The following is a 25,027-nucleotide window of genomic DNA, read 5'->3' on the forward strand; positions in this document are numbered from 1 at the left end:
AGTGACGCGATCCTAACTGCAGAAAATGTGTGATTCTCCCCAGAGCCTGCTACTTAAAGGTCCTTCCAATTCCGCTGAATGGCGGGGTTGGTTCAGTGGCCTAGTGGTAGGGCATCTGACCGGTAACCTGACCGGTAATAACCGAAACACCATTAAGATCAGCTACAGCTGCATGAACAACACAAAACAAATAATCGACAGCCATAACAAACGCATCCTAACTGCATCTACGCCGACTGATGACACCGCCGCCGCCGCCGCCGCCGCCGCTACCATCAACAACAAAAAGTCATGTAACTGCCGACAAAAGAACGCATGCCCGCTCGACGGAAACTGCCTACAATCATCTGTGATCTACCAAGCCACCGTAACACGCAAAGACAACAACACGGCAGAAACGTACATTGGACTCACAGAGAGCGACTTCAAAACTAGATACAGAAACCACACCGCATCATTCCGCCACGCTAAACACAGAAACTCGACCGAAGTCAGCAAGCACATCTGGACCCTCAAAGACAATGACATCGAACACTTTATTTCCTGGCGCATTCTCTCCTCACACTCGCCGTATAACAGCTCAAGCAAAAGATGTAACCTTTGCCTTAAAGAAAAATTCCTTATCATCTGCCAACCCGAGCTATCAACACTTAACAAACGTAATGAACTCGTATCATCTTGCCGCCACAGAAACAAAGCCCTCCTACGAAACAACTAACCCGTTAAATTTCGCGCTGTATATATTATGTAAATTATATTGTATATAAACGGTGGTAAAGATTATTCTTATTAAATCCCCTGATGAGTGGGCAACCACGAAACAGGCTTGTAGGGATGAACTTGTAGTTTATTTGTGTTTTTCCTCCCACATTGTATACTTCGCTCTACTCTGATGTATTGAGCACTGTTCTACGAAAATCAAATTTTACACTTTATATATATATATATATATATATATATATATATATATATGTATATATATTGCTTTAAAATTTATCAAACCATCTAATTATAATGTAAAAGGTAAAATTCATTAAAAATAGATCCAATGATCATATGAGTCCACGGAAAGCTCAATACAGATATGCACTTTGCAATTTTACACGGAGTAAGAATTCTGTAAGATTTGCAACCCAGTGGGACCAACTGCTCTCATCATTTTATCCTGTGACATCGAAACGGCGGCCAGGGAACAGTGGAGCAATCTCGACTGAAGATAAGATTGTGTCGTGGCAATTACACGATTAGTAGCCGCCATTATCGGGACTGACCGCTTCCCTCGCTGTCAATGACAACAGAAGACACTTTTTACCGATAGCAATGTTTTAATAGCGTTTCTCATCTGCAGTTAAAAATCTGACAACGTAGTGCAGTTGCATTAATTACACCACGCAAGTTAAAAGCAATTTGTTGATACTGATACTAGTAGCTCTATCCGAAATGTTCTCTGGTTATCATGCCGGAAGGGTAATAACGCAGAAGAGAGAATTTTTCTCTTTCCTGTATGTTGTAGCTCAACAAATTTCGTCATGCATACAGTGATTCAAACGCCTTGAAAATAAACGCTGAAATGGCCAGTTCCCCCTATGAGACGTGCCTGTAGGGAATCATGGTAGTTGTATTCATCATCTTAGACTGGATAATCGTTTTGATGAAAGCAACTACCATGGTTACCTGCAGGCGCATCTCATAGGGGGAATGGGCCATTCGACAGCAAGCAGTCACTATACGTTTTCTTCATTTCTGTCACATATCCCTTGTTAATTCCTTAAAATCCGTCTTAGGCAGATGAATACTAGTACAGTTAATTAGAACTAAACAAAACTTGTCTCTGATTTTCAGTCATTTTCTATAAGCAACACTTTACAGAGGACCTACATAGACTAGTTTTAACACTACTTTTATCAAGCCCGCTTAGTATTGTTAAAGAAAAAACAAAAGGAAATGCGGTATCCCTGACAACCTGTCCGTGTCAGGTAAGTGTCTACCACAAGTGTGTTAACAGAGTTGACGGACCTAAATTTTCTCTTTAACAGTAACAGGCTGATCGTGCGAGTGTCAAGTTGGAGGCGAGCGAGAGTGGAACTACTCGTACTACATGTAAGCAAGCTAATTACCTACGTGCTCTAACTTTCGATAAACTAGATTCTGCATGAAGCAGGTAAAAAGTGTACTTTAAGCATTGGAAGTCAGTTACTGATTGCAACTGATTCAAACCACCCACCGCTATAATTTAAGAGTCCGAAAAATGTAACTCAACAGACAAGTATGTGACTGCTAAGTTGTGTTAATTTAACCTTGCGTATCGCGGATGTAAATATATCAAAGCGCCCGTTCTCTTCCGATTCTCATAGTTTACGTCTTCCATACTTCTCTGACCGCACTACTTGTTAGATGGCTTATTTTAAGAGAAGTTTGCTCTAAAAGTCCTTTGATCTCTTCGATAAACTACTGAAGTGATAATAAGAACAAGATAAATTTCGTGCTGGTCACTCTTGGGGCTTAAAATGAACACATTTTCTATCCTTAGGGACCGTTCATTTTTTATCAGGTAGGGGGGGGCTGGTGGGATTTGGGGGGGGGCATGCGAAAAAAATGGCTTTCGAGGGGGGGCCATCCCAAAAAAATAAGGGAAAAAGGGGGGGTCACGTGAAATATTTTAGTAAAACTTTAAAATGGCATAATGTTTGAATATCAAAAAAATTGCTATAGAATAAACATAGAAGGCAGGATACAAATTTATTACAAACTTTCCTTCTGCTTTAAAAAAACGTTTGGCGACAAAAAAGCATTTGTAGCTACTGAGAAGAAGTACTTAACACTATTATTTTCGAATGCAACTTTCACTGGCACTCATCTTCATCTTCGCTGTCGTCGAGTTCTTCGTCGCCGCTTGTGCTGCTATGGGAGTCTCTTTCACCGATGCTGCAAGAAGCAGCAATGCTTTCCGTCAGAGTGTACTCTTCAGGGTACATGAAGGTGTAAACGTAATCTCTGACTTCCTGCTCAAGGTTGATGGTGATTCTGCTTCTTGCAGCATTGGTGAAATAATTCCCTTCCAAGAGCTGTGCGATGTATGGCCCATCTCTTCTAAATAACGACGTGGCAACGTCCTCAACTTTAATACACCCTTCCGGGACGGCCGTTCTAGGAGGGTACACAAGGCATTGTGGAAGATCATTTCCTAGCGGGTTTCCAACACAGATTCCATAAACTCGTTGGACGTTGTTTTCAGTCCGCTTCCTCTTTCTTTCATTTGACTTTCTGCGGTTTTCTTTTTTCCTTCTCCTTTTGTTGATGTGCTGTTTGAGTATGCCCTTGAATATGCTGTTATAATTGCTCTTCTTATTTCCTAGTGCTTCCATGTCCTGCGTGACCTTCATCAACTTAGCTTCTATACATCTGATCTGTTTTACATTAAAACTGTGGGCATTCATCAATTCAGATGAGGGAGATGCCAATGAGAGGCCAAATGCCACACGCTCAGGGCGAGCCATAACTAGGAGATCCGAAATTGACTTCTCTTTCTTTTGATTTGTTTTTCAAACAACAGCTCTCTGTAGTATAGGGATTGTAAATACAGTAAACACCCGCATATATGAACACACAATTTCAGAGGTCAGACTGATTGTGTTCTTATTTATCGGATGCTTAGTGAAAAATCAGCCTCAGGATGTTCTTAAATGTTCTTAAATTTTTTTAAATTCAGTGCTGTACAGCATAAAAAATGTTGCTAGAAATTTTAATCATGTTTTTGGACAATTACATAAATTGATGGAACAATAATTAAAAACCTAATGTTCAAATAGGTCTACTGTAATCAGTAATGTAACAAAACAGTAACAAGAAGGGTGTATGTATAGTTCTGTAGATATTCTGAAGAGAACAAAGGTGCCCAAAACTTAGCTAATACCATTGGTCAGCAGGTGTGTTTATGGTAATTTGTGTAATTTTGACACCCTTCCCATTTTATAAGAACATTATTTTTTTTCCAGGCTGATATTGTTCTTATAAAAGTGGTGCTTTATTTGCCAAATTTCAGCCTGATGCTCTTAATCCACGTGTTCTTATATGCGGGTGTTTACTGTATTGTCTTCACAGTGAGCACAAAACGTGAAGTAGGGGGATAATAGAGAAATATTTAAAAAGTTGAAATCTAAATATTGTTTGTTCAATTTTTTTTTTGGGGGGGGTCATCCCAAAAAATGACCGCTATAAGGGGGGGGGCCACGTGAAAAAATTGGTAAGCTGAGGGGGGGTCATGCGATTTTTAAATGGTGCTTCCCAAATCCCACCAGCCCCCCCTCCCGCATAAAAAATGAACGGTCCCTTATACCATATCTAAAAGGAAAATGGAAATATAACTTTCCTATTCTGGGTTTCCAAAATAGACACTAGCTGTATATTCTAGGAAAAGTTTTTGGAATTTTGATCGCGAACAGCTCACTTGATTCAGAGAAAAAAAAACATATTTTAAAATTTTTGAACACGCTTCTGACGCTTTCTTTGTTTATTTGTTTGTTTTCCTATTTTATAACGATGCCACTTGGCTATAACATGTTGGTGATCGTGAAGCACCAAACATCGCAACACATGTGCATACAAATGACCTCGCAGCCTTCCTAAGTTATAAAAAAAAACAGTAGTGGCAACTACAAATTAAGAATTTAGTGATCTAACGATACTGTAAATAAGGACAAAAATATCCCCCAGTCCGATTATCAAGACCACCAAGACTGTTACCAAATCGAGCTGGCTGATGATCAGAATAAGTCTGGGTTTTCACTTCATACAGATGTACCTCTAAACGTACATTAATCAACGCAAACTAGGAATTTACAAAATCATAACCCTTCACAGATCAGAGCAGTCAACTATGACCTTAATGAACATTGCGTCATCTTTAATATAAGCATGCTTATTTAATTCCGCAAGCGGAAAGAACAACGGACATCCACTAGCGATGTTGGTTTCCCTTCTTGGTCTCTGGAAGGAGGAGCTGTTTGGATCAGGTCTGAAGGCATCGATCACATGCTCCACGTTACGCTGATCTAGTAACATAAAAGTGACTTTTTGTCTGAAAGGCCAGCGGAGAAGTGCGTCATACTCGCCACGCATGATCACGAAAAACAGCGAGATATGCGTGCCTTTGCCCATCCCGTCGCCATTTAAATAAATGCGCGCACGCATTTTGTAGCCATGACGACTTGTAAAGAATGGAGGACTATAAAAGGACTTCTCCGGTTCGTTGAATGACTCATATATCTTGGCTGAGACATCGGAAATCTTCCAGAGGAGAACGCCATCAAAGTTGTCGGGTATTTGATCTGCACTGCTTTGTAAGCCAGCACTTGGCCCAGTGTTCCGCGCTCTCAACGCTTCTCCCATCTTGTCTAGCTCTGCCTGTAATCTTCTTAAAGTTTCCTTGTTAGTCTCGTCTTGTCTCTTTAGCCAAACGATCTCGTTGTTTTGTTCCTGGATTGTTTGATTTGCTTCAACAAGCAGAAGTTCGTGGTTTGCAAACTTTGCTTCCATGTTATTCAGTGTACGCCTGAAATCATTCAACGCTTCACTTACTTGCTGATACTGACCTTGTAAGGAACCCCGTTGTCGTGCAGGAACAGAGTCCGGTTCAACCAGGTTTTCCTCCACTTGCATCAATCGAGATCTTAACTCATGAAGTTCATCCTGGATGTTTCCGTTTTCCCGCACAACTGCTGTAACTTGTGACACCAGCTGGGAGACTGTGGTCTTCATTCGATCCATCACCGCAATACCCTCCCTCAAAGGGTGTATCTCGTTAATATAGCCTCCAACCTGGTCCCTTAAACTAAATACAAAACGGGCCAGAAGACCGAGATGAGAGGCCACCAAAGTCTGCTCATGATGACGTTTCTCGCCACGTCTCATCTCCTGAAATTTACCAAAAAAATACAGATAAGATACTTTATGGGGTAAAATAGTCAGGTAAAAGTTCTGAGACTCAAAAAGGCAAGCTGAAGTCTGAAGAGTGATGTTATCCGCCGTATTTAACAGTAAACAGGATTAGTGCAACGTTTGCCAATATTCATGTACCTCAACTAGAGTAAATAGATAATTTTAACTACACGTCTACCAAATCAAACTAGAATTTTCGGTTAGCTCTATAAATAACTATAATTACCTCTTTGCTTTTGCAACCAAGTCCCCGAAAAAGGCACACTGCTTTAGATCCCTCGCAATCCCCATTCTCCGGATCGTGATGTTCTCGCAATTTGCCTCGAGGAATATCTGTCTCGTTACAAAGGGCGCAGGGAATAGGAAAAGACTGACAATCCTTTTGTACATGAACCTGCAATGAGTGATTAAGAGATGATTTGATGAGATGATAGGGAAACGAACAAACAAGGCAGGCAGGGTGAGCAGGCGATGGCGAAGGGGCGGAGGGACTAACGGACTCTTCAAATATATAAAGTAAAGGAAAGTTGCCAAGTCTTGTAAAACAAACAGCATACCTGCAAATCAGCAAAAGGCATTACTTCGCGGCAGTAGTCACACTCTACACGTCTTTGGATGCATTCCTTTTCAAGATGTTCTGCTAGTTCTGATTTCAGTACTTTTACTTCACAATTGCCACACGGTATCTCTCGGTACTCGCAGGTAGCAATGTGCTCCTATAAAGACAGGTTATATTTAATGAATGGTATTTGTTCCCTTTACGTTTAAACTACGTTGACCCGGCATGGATCATCAAATACTTAATACAGAGTGAAAATCATTGTAGAGTATGGAAAGCTTTGGCAAGGAAACCTGGACTTTTACTCTTTTTTTGAACAAACCAGATAACTTAATTGTTTAGATCGCTAATTTTGCCAAAGACAAAAAAACGTGTGTCGAAAGTTTTATTAGTGCTTGCTGTCAACTGAAGATAAGTGTCAATGAAAGGAACGAGTACACTGATGAAAAAAAAAAACGGAATTTGAAGAGCCCGTGATTAGATATCGAAGAAGAGCTTAATGAGTAATTAACTAATGACTGACCTCCAAGCTGGTTATTTTATCTTCCCAATCACAACCGCGTTCTTTATGCAAGCAATGAACTGTTAGACTCCGGATTTCCTTTCGGACACATCCATCAGGGAATACCTGTCCAATCAAGTAAAAAAAAATAGCGTTCTTCACATGACGCCTGTCTAATTGTATCAGTCTGGACCAGTCCTGAAGCTCTAGACAAAAGTTCAGGATTAGCCTGTTGTCCAGTCTAACTCAGTCGTCAAATAGCAGGAAGTGGGTGCGAAGTGAAAGCCAAATTTCAGAACCCTACCTTACTCTTTCTTCAATTAAATCGTCCGTATACATTTGCTTGTTATTGGCTATGTCGCGATTTTTATTTAGGGCGCTATGTTGCTCCGGCGCCGGCCTTAAGTCTTGCCTTTCGGCCTTTCTAATACTCCGTTCCGGCCTTTTCAGTGTTTGTCGGGTTTTCATGTTCTCTCTATTTAGCTTTGCCTGCAAGCATATTTGAAGAGAATGTGTCGAAAATCATGGTGTGTGTATCTCCTTGTTTATACATCAAGGACTTGGTATCGACGGTAATTTCACTAATTTAGAAATGAAATTATCAGGAAAAAAAAAAAAAAGAAAATTAAAAGAAAAAAACTCCATACAAATGCAAAGAATATGCCAAGGATATTCTTGTACTTTAGAGGTCCTCTGAGCTAGGTGTATCAGTCTGTTTGTTTCAAGCAAATCTGATGTAATGGTTTCAATTTTTTTGCTTTCGATGCAGAGATATCACGAACGCTAACTACAACTTATTGGCTGAAAACCATGGCAACATTAAAAGCTAAAGAACACAAGTAACATAGAATAGTTTGGTTTTTTTGTGTAACTGACGATTTTGAACATTTAGTAACCTTAAAGCTGAATTTCCAAACATATTTTCACGCAAGTTTTCGTAACAACTTCATTTGTTTCACACCTAAATAAATTTTATTTTTATGCAATTTTTCAAGTTCAAGTACGTTTTAAAAATGAATGGAGCCCTTTTTTATTTGCGAGCCCTTAAAACGTTTATCTCGGTTCTGGAAACATTCTAAATGCCATCGTGATACCTACTTATTTTTTCAAGTGAAAAATTGTGAAATATTGGTATAAGGAAACGAAAGAGGTTTACCAACAACGACTCACGGGTTATTAAAAGTGTTACGTACAGATTTTTCTTAACTGAAAGAGCAGATACGAAAACAACTGCTGCTCCAAATTATACATTGGAATTTGGTGTTGTTTTATATTACGTTACGTTTTTACGTTGCGATGGGTTGCATTGTGTTTCTTTTAAGTTTGTTGTTTGAGATCTGTGACCACATTTTTCAATTTTAGATATCCTAATGCTTCTTTTTATTTGATTTAAGGTGGCTCAAAACAGTTTCCAGCACATTCCAAGACGTAGATTTTTATGGGTCATGATAGCCACTCTAGATAGGTTGATACCACAATCATAGCAACAGTATGACCTGCTAAAAACGCCAGTGATTTTTAGCTTTAAGCGCTTGTAACTCAAAAACATTTTTTTATTATCGAATTATGATAAGCATGACAAGATGCAACTGTGGAGTGGGTTCAGAGCCACCTTAAATTTTCGAAGTTTTTTATAACTCTGTAAAAAATTGCATCTTATCATGCTTATCTTAATTCGATAATAAAAAATGGGGTTCACAGAGTTCAGTTTTGAGTTAAGCGCTTAAAGCTAAAATTAAGGGTGTTTTTAGCAGGTCATATTGTTGGTATGGTAACCTGTTACATGAAAAGGATGACCGCAACTTATTACCAATGATTGGGCATTTGTGTGCTACCATTATTGTAGCATCACTTGTTAAACAGTGGTAGTATTCATCCTTCAAAGTATAGTTGTTACAAAAGTGCTAGAAACTGTTGCCAGCCTCCTTAAATACAATTTTGTGCAAAGCGTACCGACATCTTTTGAAAACGGAGGTTTCGCTTTAAAAACGCATCAAATGTTTGCCGTCCACACTGCGCCGGAGGAATTTAAAATCGCAACAATTACCGGTCATTTTGAATTCGTGTTTGAGGAAAACTCGGTCAGGGAAATCACATGATAATCGTGATGCTATCGTTTTCAAAAAGCTCCGTTTTCAAAATTGTCTTCCGTCCCCTCGAAAACGAAAAGCCGGCGTTTTCAACTTCCTCCGGTTTGAAGAGCGTTTTCGAAAAGCTCGGTTTCGTGACGGATAGTTGTGGACGATAGGCCTACCCGTAGAAATAAAGCTGCTTTTCCAAATTTGTCCGGCGTAGTGTGGACGGGGCCTTAAACTCGTTCACGTGACCGGACGTAGTCCATCAGAGACATGCCATGGTTTGACTTTTCATAAAGATGGTTTTCAGCCAATCTGAATTAGCGTTATATGATGATCACTGTATACTACCTCAGATAGACTGAATTCTTCATCATCCGCTTTACATTTGTAGATCGTGTTGCTGCTGAAAAATGAAAAGTCACATAAATATCCCGCAGAGTCACATTCACGAGCGAAAGGTACATGGACGAGGATGGTATAGTCAGAAACATCTGCATGGATCAATTATATTCATTGTTATATAGCTGGAGTGTAGTTGAATCTAACGCGCGCTCGTATCGGCTGATTAACGGTCACTTGGCAATGTCTAAATCTAAGGGTGCTTTCCTTTGGGGTGATCTGGATCAGGATCAGTGGTCCAAGATCACTCGGAACATAGTGCATCAAAGGAACCGATGAATTCGGGACCAGACTGGATTCATCGGTTCCTTTGATGTACCATGATCTGACTGATCTTGATCTGAGTGATCTTGGATCACTGATCCTGATCCTGATCCAGTTCACCCCAAAGGAACGCACCCTAAATGTCTCCCCGGCAGGTAACAAACACGCAATTGTTGACCGCTCTCCCACTAACCAGAGGTTACTTTGATTTTTCTTGCCTTGTTACCATAGACTAAACTCCAGCTGTATAACAAGACACTTAATTACTGGTCCCTTGGATAACGTTTACTTTTGTTTTATTTTCCTTCCCATCTCGATGTTTCCGTCGACTTCGTCTCGGGAAACAGCGAGATTCTCGGGACAACAAAACTAATTGTTTCCCTCAGTACCACTAATTAAGTGTTTATTATCCAACTGCAGCGAATACCGTCCAAATAACAGTGCAAATATACAACGATATTGTGCAGTTATTTGTACAGTAGAATACCTGTTTGCCGGACAGGTCGGCGCGCGCACGCAAGACTGTCACACTCTCTCTCTCTTTTCATCGATAAATTTATTGACTACAACAGTTGGATAATAAATCTCTTATTAGATGTTTTGGTGTGTAGTATCGCTTTATATTTTTACTCATTGTTTGTATTTTGACTCGCCCTACGGGCTCGTCAAAATACGGTACAACTCGTAAAAGATACAGCGATACTACACACCAAAACATCTAATAAGATATATATATATATATATATATATATATATATATATATATATATATATATATATATATATATTGTCCAATTCTACTCCGTACAGTACAAATAACGCGTAAAACAAGTAGAAATATCTCACGATATTTATACCTTAGCTATTTGTACTATAGAACACTGTTTCAACAAGATACACGTGCAAGCGCTATTTAGATCTGATAGCGCGGCGCGCAGCGCGAAATAGGGGCAATGTCTCCCATCAAGAGATTATCAAGGTAAGAGAGTGAATACTCCATATAGACCTTACACCCAAGGTAATCCCTCTTAAGTTATTTTTAGACATTGTACCCAGTTCTTCCGCGGATATTACTCGCGCGTTGCGTGGATGTTTTCGTGGAGGATCTGTTTATGTCGTTTCGTTTCGTTTCGTTTCAAAGCAAAGGAAAACCTCCAACGCTGTGGGGATGTACCTTCTATGATATTTTGATTACAAGCAAGGGAGATTCGGCCCTCGATGATACATTTCGAAACTTTAATAGGAGTTTAAATAAGAGACGGATGTCCCCTGCACTAACAATAAAAACTGAATGAACGGCAGAGAAATGTTTAGACAAACGAGTGCAAAGCAAACAAATGCTAAAACACAAGCTAGGCAACCGAACAAACAGATGGTCGTAAGGGCAGGTAGACGCTCGCTGCCCAAGTAGTAAAAAGCAGTTTAAGCAGCGCCAAAGGCAACGTCGATTAAAAAACGACTTGATATTCAACCTACGAATCTCGCGAGAATTTAGATTCATTCAGTTTGTCCAAACTGTCAGAAATATTCCAAACAGGATATGTAAGACAGCGGAGACAGCGTCAAAATTCGAAAAACGAAACTTTAAAAATTCGCCGTCGTATAGTTCACGTTCTCTCTAATAGGCAGAATGCGGCTATTTCACGTTGTTGTTTTGTGACCTTTTGCAAACAACGGCAAAGAAATGAACAAAGAATTATAACGCACGCTTACACAGCCATTATACTCGTTGCCGCTAAAGTGTACTTAATTAAACTCCCTAAAACCGAATAAACGGCCAAATAAAGAACAGCCAAACGAGCACAAAACAAACAAAAGCCCGGCCGAACAAAAAGACGGCTGAGAGTGCAGAGAAGATCTCTGCTATGAAACGAAATCAAAACATATCGAATGACGTTCCCACCATTTCGTCTCAGGTAGTTTCGAGAAAGTCGTCTGGGCACGCATCGCCCGAGTAACATCCTCGGAAGAACTGGGTACCATGTGTAAAAATAACTTAAGAGGGATTACCTTAGGTAGAGGACCTATATGGTGGATTCTCTCTCTTACCTTGATAATGTGTTGCTCCCATTTAATCAAAATCTGTAGCTAACAAATTTCATAGTAGACAGTTTATTGTGCCATAAAGCAAAGCCTTAAACTTAAAGTGTTGCGGCTCGTAAAATCTGGTTTCTGTACTGGACGAATTGACACTCCTTCGCAGGTTACTCCGACTGAACTCGAACCCAAACCGCTCGCCGATTTGGAGTACAACCCACTAACCATCATAAATTAGGCCAAAGAGCCTCTCCTTTTCCATGGAGTATCATTGCAATTGAAAATATTTACTATTAAAAAGTAATTTTTTTTTTTCTCCGGACAAAAACTCTTGGAGTTCACATCGAATCAACCCTTATTGACCCACATACAGAGATACAGAGATACTTAAGTGTTGGACAGAACCCCACAAATAATTATCATAAGCTACCAATTTTCATTAATTTCTAAATTATTGTTGGACATTACTGGCATATTTATCTCAGTAGTGTTGAAAGTTCTATGCTTTAATTGTTCTAAACCCAACGACGAAATTACATTTCAAAGACCATGCCAGAACGAAGAACTCGACACTCTTGTCCCAAAGTTGGCAATCACGTTGAATAAAGAAAAACCAGCCATCTATGTAGCCGATAAACGACACTGCTCGATGTTTTCGAGTCACGCTCGTATTTAACGAACATCCGTAAAACGAACAATATTCTGAGGACAAACTTAATAGTTACCTTTTAAGGTGTTCCAAACAGCCTCGGCAATAAAAATGAGCGCACGGTGTTTGTAGCGGGTCACGTAACACAAAGTTGCACTGTCTGCATATGTACTTGAGATGAACATGTTCCAAATCACTCTGGGCGAGTTGATAGCCTGGCATCTCGGTTTTCAAAATTAGTTGTATGCTGCAAAATACCCTGGGCAAAATCAGCAGAACCAGAGATGAGTCTGTCTTGTCTTTAGCTGTCTCTCTTGTCTTTAGTATTCAGAATCTTTAGAGCTTGATGATGTCGTCGCAGACCTGACCAATACAAAAATGATCTTTATTTTCAACGCACACCGATTGCGTTAAGGACGGACAATTTTATTTGCGAACGAGGGAGAGGGCAAAGTTGTGGTCAATTGAGACATAATATCTTACCGAAAGAAAGCTGAGGGAAAACAACCGCACAAAACTAGTTAAACAAAACAGAGGGACAAAAATTGTTGCCAAAAGTAAAGGTATTTTTTTCTCTCAGAAGTAAGGGACAACAAGCCATGTCTTGGATCGTCACACTTTGCGCTTGTCGACCTTAACAAAATAACCGGTTGAGTACGAGACTGTAATTGCATGAGAGTGGCATTTTAAAATACACAATGCATATCCTCATAAGGTGGTTACACCTACTCCATAACCATCTCAATAACTCTCCTCCTCAACCCCTCTTCCCCCTTCCCCCTCTCTAATACATGTTACCCCAATACACGATCACCAATACCTGTTTTCAATTCTAAGCGGCCATAGGATAAGAACCAAATATCTACGTTTGACACCTGATCGTTACTGAAAGCACATCCTATGATATACACTACAGCATGATAGGATAGGTGAATTCGCAATAACTTTCACAATGATTTAGTATCCCTGGAATTTTGCAACGGTCTCCGCCGAAATAAAAGACGACTACTGACGTAAGATATTTGATTGATATTGATCAATACTGGCCACTAAAGAGCTTTTACAATGTATGTCAAGAAATCCTGCAATCTTAGATAGTCAGCCTAAGACGTTACGCAACCATGATCAACTTGCTTCAACTGTAAACAAAGTGGGCAGCTCAACATACACTAACTTCATCAATGATAAGTCAATTCATGAGTGTCCTTAAAAGATTAGACTTCGATGATCCAGCTTGAGTTAGTAAAAATGTTCGAAGAAGTCAGTACACGGCGGTAAGATTGGCTGTTAAGCTAAGCTTAAACATAAAAAAGGCGATCCCAAAGAGTATTAAGTCGCATTTGAACAACTTGTTCATATTGTGAAATGCGTGCGAATCCTTGCATAAATTCGTTAAGTTCAATTTTCGCTTCAAGGTAATTGTAAAAATTACTTGCTTAATGACTTGCAATATTCGAAAAGTCTTCCTTCTCAAAAACCGTCTACAAGATCTTGGCAAATTGTTTTAAGCTCGCTGGGCGTGAAGTGTATTAGTATTGATAAGTACATGGCGGACTACGACCGGGAAATGAGAGACTGAGTGTGAGCGGGAACAGCGAGCGAACGTGTACAAGGTAGATTTGGCAGCCACTGAACGCATCCTCCAAGCAGATACAGCGTTCATTGTGTCCAGAATTCTGTTTTCTTTAAGACGTTTGTCCAGACCGCAAACATTGCACACCTCACATTGGAATGGATTGATTTATTCGTGTGGATTCGACATCCCCCGTTTTTTACAGTGGTACGCATTCTTATCCACACTTTTAAACATTGACCAGAAATTAGCAGGCACCTGGGCTCCACAGCTGCGACATCTCCCACTATATGTACCAATCTCCTGTTCATGGTGTCAGAACGAGCACTTGAGGTGATTCGCATGGCTCGCCTTAGCCTTAGCCTCTTCATTGTCACATACTTTGGAGTTTTTGTGGCAGCGATGACATGAGTACCAGTGGCCGCAACAAGGGGACCGCGCTCTGCAATGTCTCTGGATTGGTAATGTTCGCACAACCACTATGAGCGGTCAGTAATCGCCTTCTGTTGTTCAGGGGAACCAAGTGGTATTGCGATCACCACAGGCGAAACCTCCAGCATAATAAGGTATTTAATGTCAGGTCGAAAGGATCAGGGATCTTCACTACAGGATGCTGAACCACTGAACCGAAGTCCACTGAGATACCACTATCTTCATTAAATTATCTTAGCATTAAATTCGCTTGAACCCATTTATGTACCTGGGTGGTGAGAGAGGCACTGTAAGAGTAGTGTCTTGCCCAAGAACACAACACAATATCCCCGGCCAGCTCGATCCGGAGTTCGAGCGCATTAACCATGAGACCACCGCGTCTCCCGACGAATACATGTACATCCGGGAAATGAAAGACCATGTGTAAGCAGGAACAGCGAGCGAACGTGTACTTTGTGTGTTTCGATTGAAGGATATGTTTCAAGCCTTTGTGGCGTTCAAAGGTGGCTTTACAATACTGCAGGACGGCGTTCGACTGCTAGCAAACAGACTAACAGAGAAACAGAAAAGATCAAGATTTAGAACAGGAAAGGTAAGCTGCACTGTGCAGGCAGCAAGTTCTGTAATAAGGTCTTATACGTGCCATGGCGCAACGAGGACAGATGATGTGCAGGCAGAAGCAAAATCCTGACAGACTGTGACAAATATCGATTACTGGAAAGTACTTTCCTTTATTCCGTCCTATTTATGTATCACCTGATGGACGACACACTCACTGTTGTTCCTCTTGCACACTGTGGCAGTTGTTCTATTTCGGTTTCATGTAAGTACTTCCGGATATTGACTGATAACATTCCTCACAAACAGTATGTCAGTGCTGGAGGTAAATTGTAACACTATTTACTGCGCTTTATAGCACGTATATCCAAGATGCTTCTCTTTTGTTCAATGTAATACACATAATGGTCATTTTCGTCGTTTTACTCTTTCTTGCTGGGTAATCAATCGTAAAGGTTTCCCGAATTTTCTTCAAGAATGGTCTTCCCCACAGGCTGAAATCTTGTTCAGGTTATTACACCACTCTCCAACGCAGACCTGCAGAATAACTAGCCACCAGATTGTGAAACTAAGGCCTGGTCCAAACGTCGCTCAACTCATGTGCCGAACCAAACTTGATTAAGTTCGCCTTTAGAGCGACTTTGGAGCGACGGCTGGTGCAGACGGCGAACTTGCGTCGAGCTTAATTCGGGAAGCCGGTGGTAACAATTTTCGACGAGAAAACATGCGTTCTGAATTCACGAACTCTGTCCAAATAGAAAAGCTGTGACTAACATTTCGCTGTTATCTGCTGTAAAAAGCAATATTTAGACAAACAAACCATTTCATGGGCTACTTCTTTGAGAGCGACATATGGAGCAATGGCTCTTGTGAGCTCTTCAGCGCGGTACTCAGTAATTAACTTCGCAATTCAATGGCCTCTCCAGCTCAAAATGTCGGAAAAACCCACGATATACATATGTACCTTGGAATAATTAACAATTATTGGCCTCAGGCTCGGTGAACATTGGTGAATATTCACCTCGACATCGTCTAGGTGAATATTCACCAATGTTCACCGAGCCTGAGGCCAATAATTGTATTAGTATAATTTTCAGATGTGAAACACAGAATAACGACTAAAACAGACTGTTCGTTTGCTCACACGCATGCAGCCGTACTTTTGATAATAAGCTTACATCAATTGTGAACAGTGTGTGAATCAAGTTACACATCGAGTTCGGCAGTAGAACAAACAAGCGAAACACTACGAAAAATAAATTCATCCCGTAACTTTGTTTTATCGTTGTTGACCCATTCACAGCTGTCATCATCGTCAAAAAAATAGTAGCTTTAGTATGAAGAAAAATAAATTTCGGTCAATCGATCTGACCTGCTGGCGATAAACGTAACCATAGGCTCGATTTCTGCCGCTTTCTCGAGTCCGGTCTACGTTCCTCCCCGAGAAGAGACGGCTGGACGCGTGAGCAGCAAAGCATGTCTGTGACGTAACTTCATAATGTAATTCTTGCGGCGCTTCAGGTGGCCGGAAATGTCATCTGATGACAATCATAGGCAGGCCCACATGACGCCTACGGCTCGTAAAATTTGTGGCGTTTTCGCCACTTCTTTTAACTTTGTCCCTCCAACCTATTTTGTTTCACATTATTGTTGCGGAAGGGCATTACATGCTGTGTTCTAGAGAAGAGTTTTTTTTTTTTTTCTTAAAAAGTAGAACAGAGCTGTTTGACTATGGTGTAGCAACTGTCATGTTAAAGGTCACACATATGTTGGTGTGCATGGTGTTGACACCATGTTTATGTTTTGCTAGTTCGGTTTGCTTTGCTCATTTAAAAATTTAATTTTGTCTGGCTTCGCCAGAGACTGGTGTTGCTTCTCTTCAAGAAGACTGAGGTACACATCAATTTAACTCCGTGTTTTGTTTCTTGAAATCGATGTTTGCGTTTATCCCTCCCTTTGTTTACTTTGTTCGTTAACTCATATTCTGGCACCACAAGATTCAAATATAGATTCTAACGTATAAGTCTGTTGACTATTTCGCGTGTTCTATATGCCTCTATGGTTTAGATCAGGCACGATTTCATCAGTTGACGGTATTTGGTTAAATATCCCACTAATGCAATCGCACTTCATATCGCACAACTCCTTTGCTACTGCGAGAAAGCTAATTTATGCAGCCTGCTCGATTCAGGCAGGCAGATTTCTTATTGGTTGAAATTAACAATGCCAAGTCCACGAGTCCAGCCGTGAATTCGGGGGAGGAGCGCGGGCTCTTTTCCCGAACAGCGGCTGGTAATCGAGCCTAACGTAACCACTGCGTTTGCGATTCTTAAATTCCTTCAAAGTTCTTGAAAGGATTTTTGGTCCAAGGGCGACAGCAGTCATTTTGAAAATTCTCCATCTTTCCAAATATCCTGGATTTGGAGTGATGTCTTTCGAATAAATAAAAAAAATGATTCAGCAACTGTCCGCCACGTTTACTTGCCGAGATTGGCGAGCTTAGTAACCAGGCCTCAAAAATGTTATATTCACCGCCTGGAGTAATCTCCTTCGTAGCCGTTATTAGGGTCGTCACGCAACGGCTGCGAAGGAGACTACGCCTGAAGCGGTGAATATAGCGTCATGTAAGGAATCGCCTGACCAATCAGATTGCTGGAAACTCTTTGTTTAGCTCTGAAATTATACTACTACTACTAATAATAATAATAATAATACAGAGTTTGAAGGAGGGCGGTAAATATGATGAATAGACTCCTTACCTACATAGCAGAAAAAAAATATTATAATTGTACCCGATATTCAGGTGTATCACTCACAAGAAAGCCAGCGAGTCAGCAAAGAAACACTATAAAGAAATATCGTAGATCCGATCCGATTCGTTTCCTTGCCGTGATGAAACTGACCCGCTCTGTCTTCGCATATAAGAAACAGTTTTAGCCCGCGCTATTTATGTTACACGTATCGCGCCGAACATATCAATGAAATATATGCAGTCAAGGCCTGCTCAGAGTCACAGATTTGTTTATGTGGTCGGATAAATGGCTCTATTAAAAACTATGGCCTCCAAATTGCACAGTACACCTAATTCTGCTATGCATTTGGAATTGTCTAAGGGATATTAATTATGTCCTCCTGTTCAATTGTACTCGTTTGAGCGGACGGCTCGGGTTGTCAAATTTGGGAATTTCGGGCAATAAGTCAGCTGATAAGTCTTCTCTTCAAGACCAGGATAAACAGCAGATATGGAAAATACGCCACTCGAGTGAGTCCCGGATGTGGTTTCGAATGAATTTTACGAGTGGAGTATTTTCCAGTAAAACACTCGTGTCTATATAATAAAAGTTTTTTCGTAATACGTTTCTCTGCGAAGCTACCGCACTTGCATTCTTGTCTGAGTCATGTGGGGGGTCTCTGGTGATGTAATCTATTTTAGAAACTGTGCGCGACGCTGCAACCAAAACCATGCATAACCATATTAGGTAAGCGTGATTGACGGAGGTCTATTGCGCGGAGAGCTCAAAGGTCACGTAGCATGGAAAATAGTGATAAATATGCCCGATCCAAATCAGTGTTTCACAACATATTGCTTCAAATTTTGAAGTTGCCTCTTCGCTCGCAGCCAGTAATATTTTTCCCCGGGATTTTTTACAGTATTTTGGCGAATTTCAATTTTCTTTGCGTTACTTTTGGTTCGGGAAACGAAACAGTGTGGATGTGAATTCTCCGAGTTTCGAGTGGAGAGCTAATAATAATGTGATTTCCCTGCCCGAGTTTCTCTATAATCCACGTGTTTACGAGATAACCACAGCCTGTTTGAAACGCCTTGCAGTATTTTTCCGGCTTCTGAAGAATAATTTGAAGTCGAAGCCGGAAACTACTCGATGTAACTAACCAAACATGGAAGAAAAAAAGATCGAGTTCGGGAAATATTCTCTTTTATGCACAAACAAAGCGTGCGTCATCACTTTACATATATTTCCTTACTCTTCTTATCTCTTTTCACGTGCGCAGTATCGCTATAAACTTAGCTAAAAAGTAGATAAAAGGGTCTAGAGAATCTGTAACGTGTGCATGTTTAAATTCGCATAGAATAAATGTGAGATTTCACAAGATAATAAAATTTCGAGAAATTAATTAACATTTCCAGGTGTGATAGATTTCTGCTGCCGGATAGGGCGACCGAGAGGTCATCATTGCGATTTGATTTCGTACGCGCAAACGTGAGAAAATGAGAGAGACCTAGGTTCTGGTCCCTGATAACAAGCTGGTCTCCCCCAACATTTCAGATGTAGAATTTTTTCCCTCGTGGTAGGAAGAAGCGATGTCCGTTCCAGCCTAAAAAGAAAATAGCCACCCCGAAGGGAGAAAATACGGTACGAATCCTATTATCTCTGAAGACTTGAGTTATATAATTAATGTCTGCATGGCTAAAGCTTGGCTTTACTGCCGATTGTTAACTATTTCTCGATCTTCGCTCCGCTGCCTCCCTCAATCCATCGCTCAGTCTATCGCTCCGTTCCGCCTAATCGATAGCGCGGTCTTTCATTTACTCGTTCCAATGCCTGCTAAATCTTATTTACTTTATCCCATATTCTCTTATTTTTCTTTCGTTCGCGCCATCGCTCAACTTATTGATCAATTCACCTCTCCTCTTGTCGCTCGCCACCATTGCTCAATAGATTTCGCTCCCCGTACATATCGTCGTATGTATCGCTTGGTCGCTTGGTCTATTCACTCGGCTAGTTCTCATTGTTCACTCGATCGCTTGCTTCATCGCTGTTTCAAACGCTCCTCGGCATTGCCCGCCCCATCGATCATTTTCTCATTTGGCTTGGCCATCACTCACCCCATGGACCCCTTAGTCTGCTTCAGCACTCGTTCTCCCGCTCGCTTTGCCACTCAATCCATGTATACCATTCTTTCGATGGGCCTCTCCATCGTTCCATCCTTTGAGTGCTGGTTGCCCACTTCGTCGCTCACTGAATCGCTGACTCCCCATATCACCGCCTCGGTCGTCCTTAATTCCATCGTGCATTCCATCGCTCGATCCTGACTCCATTCAGTTTATTTTTTTTCGCCAGTTCAGGCCCTTATTCTACCGTTTGTTCAACCTTCCACTGATCAGTGGCTCGACGTCGACCAATCGCTCACTCTGTCATTAGATCCATCTCTCACCTCGTACGTCTATTTTGACCCATGACATTCCTGTGCATCAAAAGATTCGTTCGTTTTGTAACTCCATTCAATAATTCGTTCCAGCACTCATATTGACGCTCGTTCTTGCTTCGCTTGTTTCATTGCCCATTCTATTGCTCGCTGAGTTCGCTAACATCGTTGTCTGTTCATTGCTGGCTCCATCAATCGCCTATATCCCGTGATTCATTCGGCTCAATCAGGACGGCCGCATCGGCCGCATCTGCCGCATCTGCCAGCAGCCTTATATTGTATTGCATATTCCATTGTTCCCTTGACATTCGTTCTATTTTTATAGCCATTTAGCCGCATAACTCATTCAATTAGCTGCTTTTTCTTCGCTCTTCCACCGATATGTGCATTACACGCTCTCTTCCGTGCAATGTCTCCGATGAAAAGTGCTTCTTCATCACTCGTTTCTTAGCTTCCGCCCGTCATTCGTCTCATGCCTTTTATATCTTTCCTTAATTTAATGGCTCCTTGAAGACCCTTGAAATCGCAAATTGAAATCACTTGCTCCATCTCCAGTTTGCTTCATCTTCAATCACTTAAACGTTTCGCCCTTATTCCCTTTCTCTAATTCAACTTTGTTTGGCTCAAGAGGAACTATGCAACTCTGTTTCTGGACTCAAAAATGCTAAATTCTTTAACTTTAAAGAACATTATTACGCCATATGGCGCTTTCGGTGATTCAAATTTTCTGACGCTCTGAGGTCTAAGCAACGAAGCAATCATGTAGAAAAACGAGCTTGCTAGCGTCTTACCATGCAATGGCTAACGGTCGCTTCATCAATGCAAATAGCACTAAGCATGCCTCAGTCCAAGTTTTCGTTCTTTATCCCCGGTGGTTGTCAGCAATAACTACAATCGAGTCAGTATCATTTCCTATTTGCAACACTGAGAGGAATTTTCAACCTTCGTGACGGGAACGTATCCCATAATAGAATTAAGAACTGCTAAGATTGGAACGAATGCAAAGTTCCAATCTTAGCAGTTCTAAACGAAGCGCTCAGTCTAGTAAATAGAACTGCGTGTTTATCATTGTTACCATCATTTGTTCCAGGAATTCCCTTATTTGATTTTTCGTTCGTGGATCGATGTATTAGCGAAAGATAAGCTGAACAAACATAATGACCATGTAGTTTTCTTCAACAACACGGCCAATCCACATTTGACGTACAATTTTAGCCTTGTTCCTGGGGACAGTAACAAATAATTACTCGGGCTTCCGTAGGAAAGCCCGAGTCATAACATGCAAGCGTTTTGGTCGCCAAAAGGGGGGTCATGGTCCCAGGTGTTCCATGCGTAGACCATGGAAACTGGGGGCGAGAAACGCGACATTGCTCGCTCTTCATGACAGAAAGCGGTGTTTTGCGAAGAAAGTTTTGGTGAGAATCGCGCCTTATACGTTCATTTCGCATACAAAGATGTCGATCGTTTTCGGAAAGTGTCGGTCTACGAATTATATTGCTTGAAAGCCAACCAGGTAAGCAAAGGTCAAGCTCAAAATGTTCTCGTGAGATAACAACTGAACCGATCGCGGTATGAGTTCAAACTACGAAAACGCTGCCCAAGATAGGCAGTCAACAACTGCATGTGGCTACTGCTGTTATTATTTAGAGCATTGCAGTAAAACAAATCATATTGCAATAAAACGAGCTAAATACGAAAACGTTTTTGGACTGGTAGCTCTTTAAAAACATGCGACTCGTGTCTTGCACCTTGCGAAATATGTCGATCTCCAAATTTGTAAAAATAAGACTGTCGGTAACTTGAATTAAATATCTCACCTCCAAGTTAGTTGGCTTCGTAGTAAATCTGCATTGACGACAGTTTTCACTAGTAGTTCAAATATATTTAGCAGTCTTAGCAATCGGCAATTCCGTTTAGAAATCTGTGTCTGGCTGCTTAATTAAGAAAATCATGTTACATGACATGAACTAGACGAGTATGAAACCAAATTAAATATCAAAACAGAATGCCGCATCTCCCCTTATAAATGAGTTCCTTTTTAAAAATACTCCTGCCATGATTCAATAAAAATATGTAGGTTAAAAAAAAATGTAGGTTATAAATTTCTTCAAAAACTGCGTTAAGGGTCGCAAATTCTCGGAAGTTATCTGCAAAAAACAACAACTTGAAAGTTTATGCAAATTAAGTGCAATGCAATTTGCGCCTTGTCCTAGGACTGTTGTTTTCGTGAAGGAGTTTCTCTATTCGCTCTCCAAAGGAGATAAGACTCTAGAAAAGGTTTTGAGATCGAAACACGGCAAAGATGTTCAGCTGCACAATGCACTCGGATCGCTTCGACCAGTAAACGAACATCATACAATTTCTGCTAGCATGATGTACAATGTAATCGCCATAAGTTGTAAAAAAGAAAAATTCTTTGCAAACAAGTTCTCCATCAATGCGTAGACAGCTGGGCTTGATTCTTGAACCAAGGGACCGTTCATTTTTTATAAGGTAGGGGGGGCTGGTGCGATTTGGGGGGGGGCCATGCGAAAAAAATGGCTTTCGAGGGGGGGCCATCCCAAAAAAATAAGGGAAAAAAGGGGGGTCACGTGAAATATTTTAGTAAAACTTTAAAATGGCATAATGTTTAAATATCAAAAAAATTGCTATAGAATAAACATAGAAGGCAGGATACAAATTTATATATTAAAAACTTTCCTTCTGCTTTAAAAAAACGTTTGGCGACAAAAAGCATTTGTAGCTACTGAAAAGAAGTATTTAACACTGTTATTTTCGAATGCAACTTTCACTGGCACTCATCATATGAGGATTATCCTTGGACTGAGTTGTGCGAAGATCTAACCAAGCTTAAAAAGTTAGGTGTTCCAGAACTAAACAAGTACCTGAACCACCACCGGCTGAAGCAGCATTTGAAAAGCAGCAAGAGTGAGAAAGTAAAGGCAATTGTAAGACATTCATGCTTGCAGCAGAAGAGTCCTCTCAGAGCTGGCCAACCAACACTGAGAAATGCCTGGACATTGACACAAAATGACAACAGGGCAAGTGCTGACAGCAGTGAAACGGATGAAAGTGACAATGATGAGTATGACATTGATGCCATTGACTCTGGGGGAGAAGATGACTCAAGTGACGTCATTCTTGCATTCATCAATTGAGATGAGGAAGATGCCAATGAGAAGCCAAATGCCACACGCTCAGGGCGAGCCGTAACTAGTAGATCCGAAATTGACTTCTCTTTCTTTTGATTTGTTTTTTAAGCAACAGCTCTCTGTAGTATAGGGATTGTAAGTATTGTCTTCATAGTGAGCACAATAACTTGAAGTAGGGGGATTATAGAGAAATATTAAAAAAGTTGAAATCTAAATATTGTTTGTTCAATTTTTTTTGGGGGGGGTCATCCCAAAAAATGACCGCTATAAGGGGGGGGGGGCCATGTGAAAAAATTGGTAAGCTGAGGGGGGGTCATGTGATTTTTAAATGGTGCTTCCCAAATCCCACCAGCCCCCCCTCCCTCATAAAAAATGAACGGTCCCCAAAATGGTTTAAACTCACAACTTGCGATTGTATTAGGAGGATACTCAACGAAGCAACTAAAATAGTAAATATCTAAGCGGAACTCTTGTGCTAAAGTATCCTGATTCTTTAATTTGTTTTTATTGTGTCCAATACGCGTTTTCGTAAAGTACGATTTGATACTTCGGTACGAAGCCGAGTAAACGCTCTTAGAGCGTCTAGTTTTATTATACGTTTAGATGTGAAGTAAACTAGACAGACTGCCTGAGGTTGAAAAGTACAAAGTACTATTTACGTTGGAATTTGGAATGCGCTTTGTTTTCACGGATGTTGTAACACCTGAAAATTACCAGTCGGGAGTCACGTACTCCCTGAGCATGTCGGGATAGGGAAAAAACCCAAACTCGTTATCACTACTTTCGATAACAAACAATTTAGGACCGAATGTGAAATAGAGCATTACTGAATAAGCGACGAAGACTTCGGATTTATCCGAAAATGGTGGACGTTTATCCATACAGTAAAAGTTTTGTATCTATAATCGTAATCGTAAGGCATTAATCAATAACAACCAACTAGCCCATGCAGGTTGTCACGCAGGTCAAGCTCACAGCCCACATGACGGGACTAGTCCCTGCGACTAGTCCCTGTGACAAGTCCCTGCAACATGTCTCGGCGACAAGTCCCATCGTGTGAACTAGCCATTTTTGCCACAAAATCTAGTCGTAGGGACTAAAATTTGGTCCCTACGACTAGTCCCACGAATTCAAACTGGTTTGAATTTTTGGGACAAGTCCCTGCGACTTGTTCCTCAAAACGCTTCGTGTGAACTGCTCGTGGGACAAGTCCCTGCGACCGGCCCCTTCCTGTAAACTCTTCAGGGGACTAGTTGCAGGGACTAGTCGCAGGGACTAAATTGGCACAATTGCCTGTCAGGTTACCTGTATTCCGTCGATTCCCCGAAACAAGGGCGATGAACTTCCTGCAGTAGCCGAGGATCGCTTTTGCCTCAATTTAACACTCCTGATTAGTCTGGAGTCTGAAAGGAATAAATGTTTACTAGTCAGACGCAGAAAGATTCGTTTAGTTTAAAGTACAGAGTTAAATTTTCAACTTTTGCGATATAGGCCCTTTGTGTAAATATCATCGAGCTGAGAATGTGCCTGACTGTAGCATTTGACGGTTAAGCTCAGTGGACATACACATGCAAATCGGTCTACACAGACCGTGCAATTGAATATAATTAATTAAAATTACCAATGCTTGTTTCCAGTGTAGGCTATAATGTCGAACAACCACCAAATCGCAACCGTAAAGGTACATAGTGATAAATCGCTTATGAGTTGACAAGGAAGAA

The 25,027-nt window shown here is 40.9% G+C and overlaps 1 protein-coding gene across 1 annotated transcript; it reads right to left on the minus strand.

Annotated features, from left to right (window-relative positions):
- Positions 1-1,305: 1,305 nt before the first annotated feature.
- LOC110051624 (TNF receptor-associated factor 1-like) lies at positions 1,306-25,027 on the minus strand. The gene is made up of 8 exons (XM_089275197.1): positions 24,928-25,027; positions 24,612-24,709; positions 12,502-12,788; positions 9,425-9,479; positions 7,020-7,124; positions 6,495-6,653; positions 6,164-6,331; positions 1,306-5,913 (listed from the first exon to the last, which is right to left on the minus strand). The coding sequence occupies exons 3-8, from the start codon at positions 12,645-12,647 to the stop codon at positions 4,855-4,857; spliced, it is 1,692 nt and encodes a 563-aa protein (XP_089131323.1). The 5' UTR covers positions 12,648-12,788; positions 24,612-24,709; positions 24,928-25,027; the 3' UTR covers positions 1,306-4,854.

This window comes from Orbicella faveolata, unplaced genomic scaffold (genome assembly GCF_042242905.1).
Source record: "Orbicella faveolata isolate gen_17 unplaced genomic scaffold, um_ofav_v1 contig_36, whole genome shotgun sequence".
NCBI lineage: Eukaryota > Metazoa > Cnidaria > Anthozoa > Scleractinia > Merulinidae > Orbicella > Orbicella faveolata.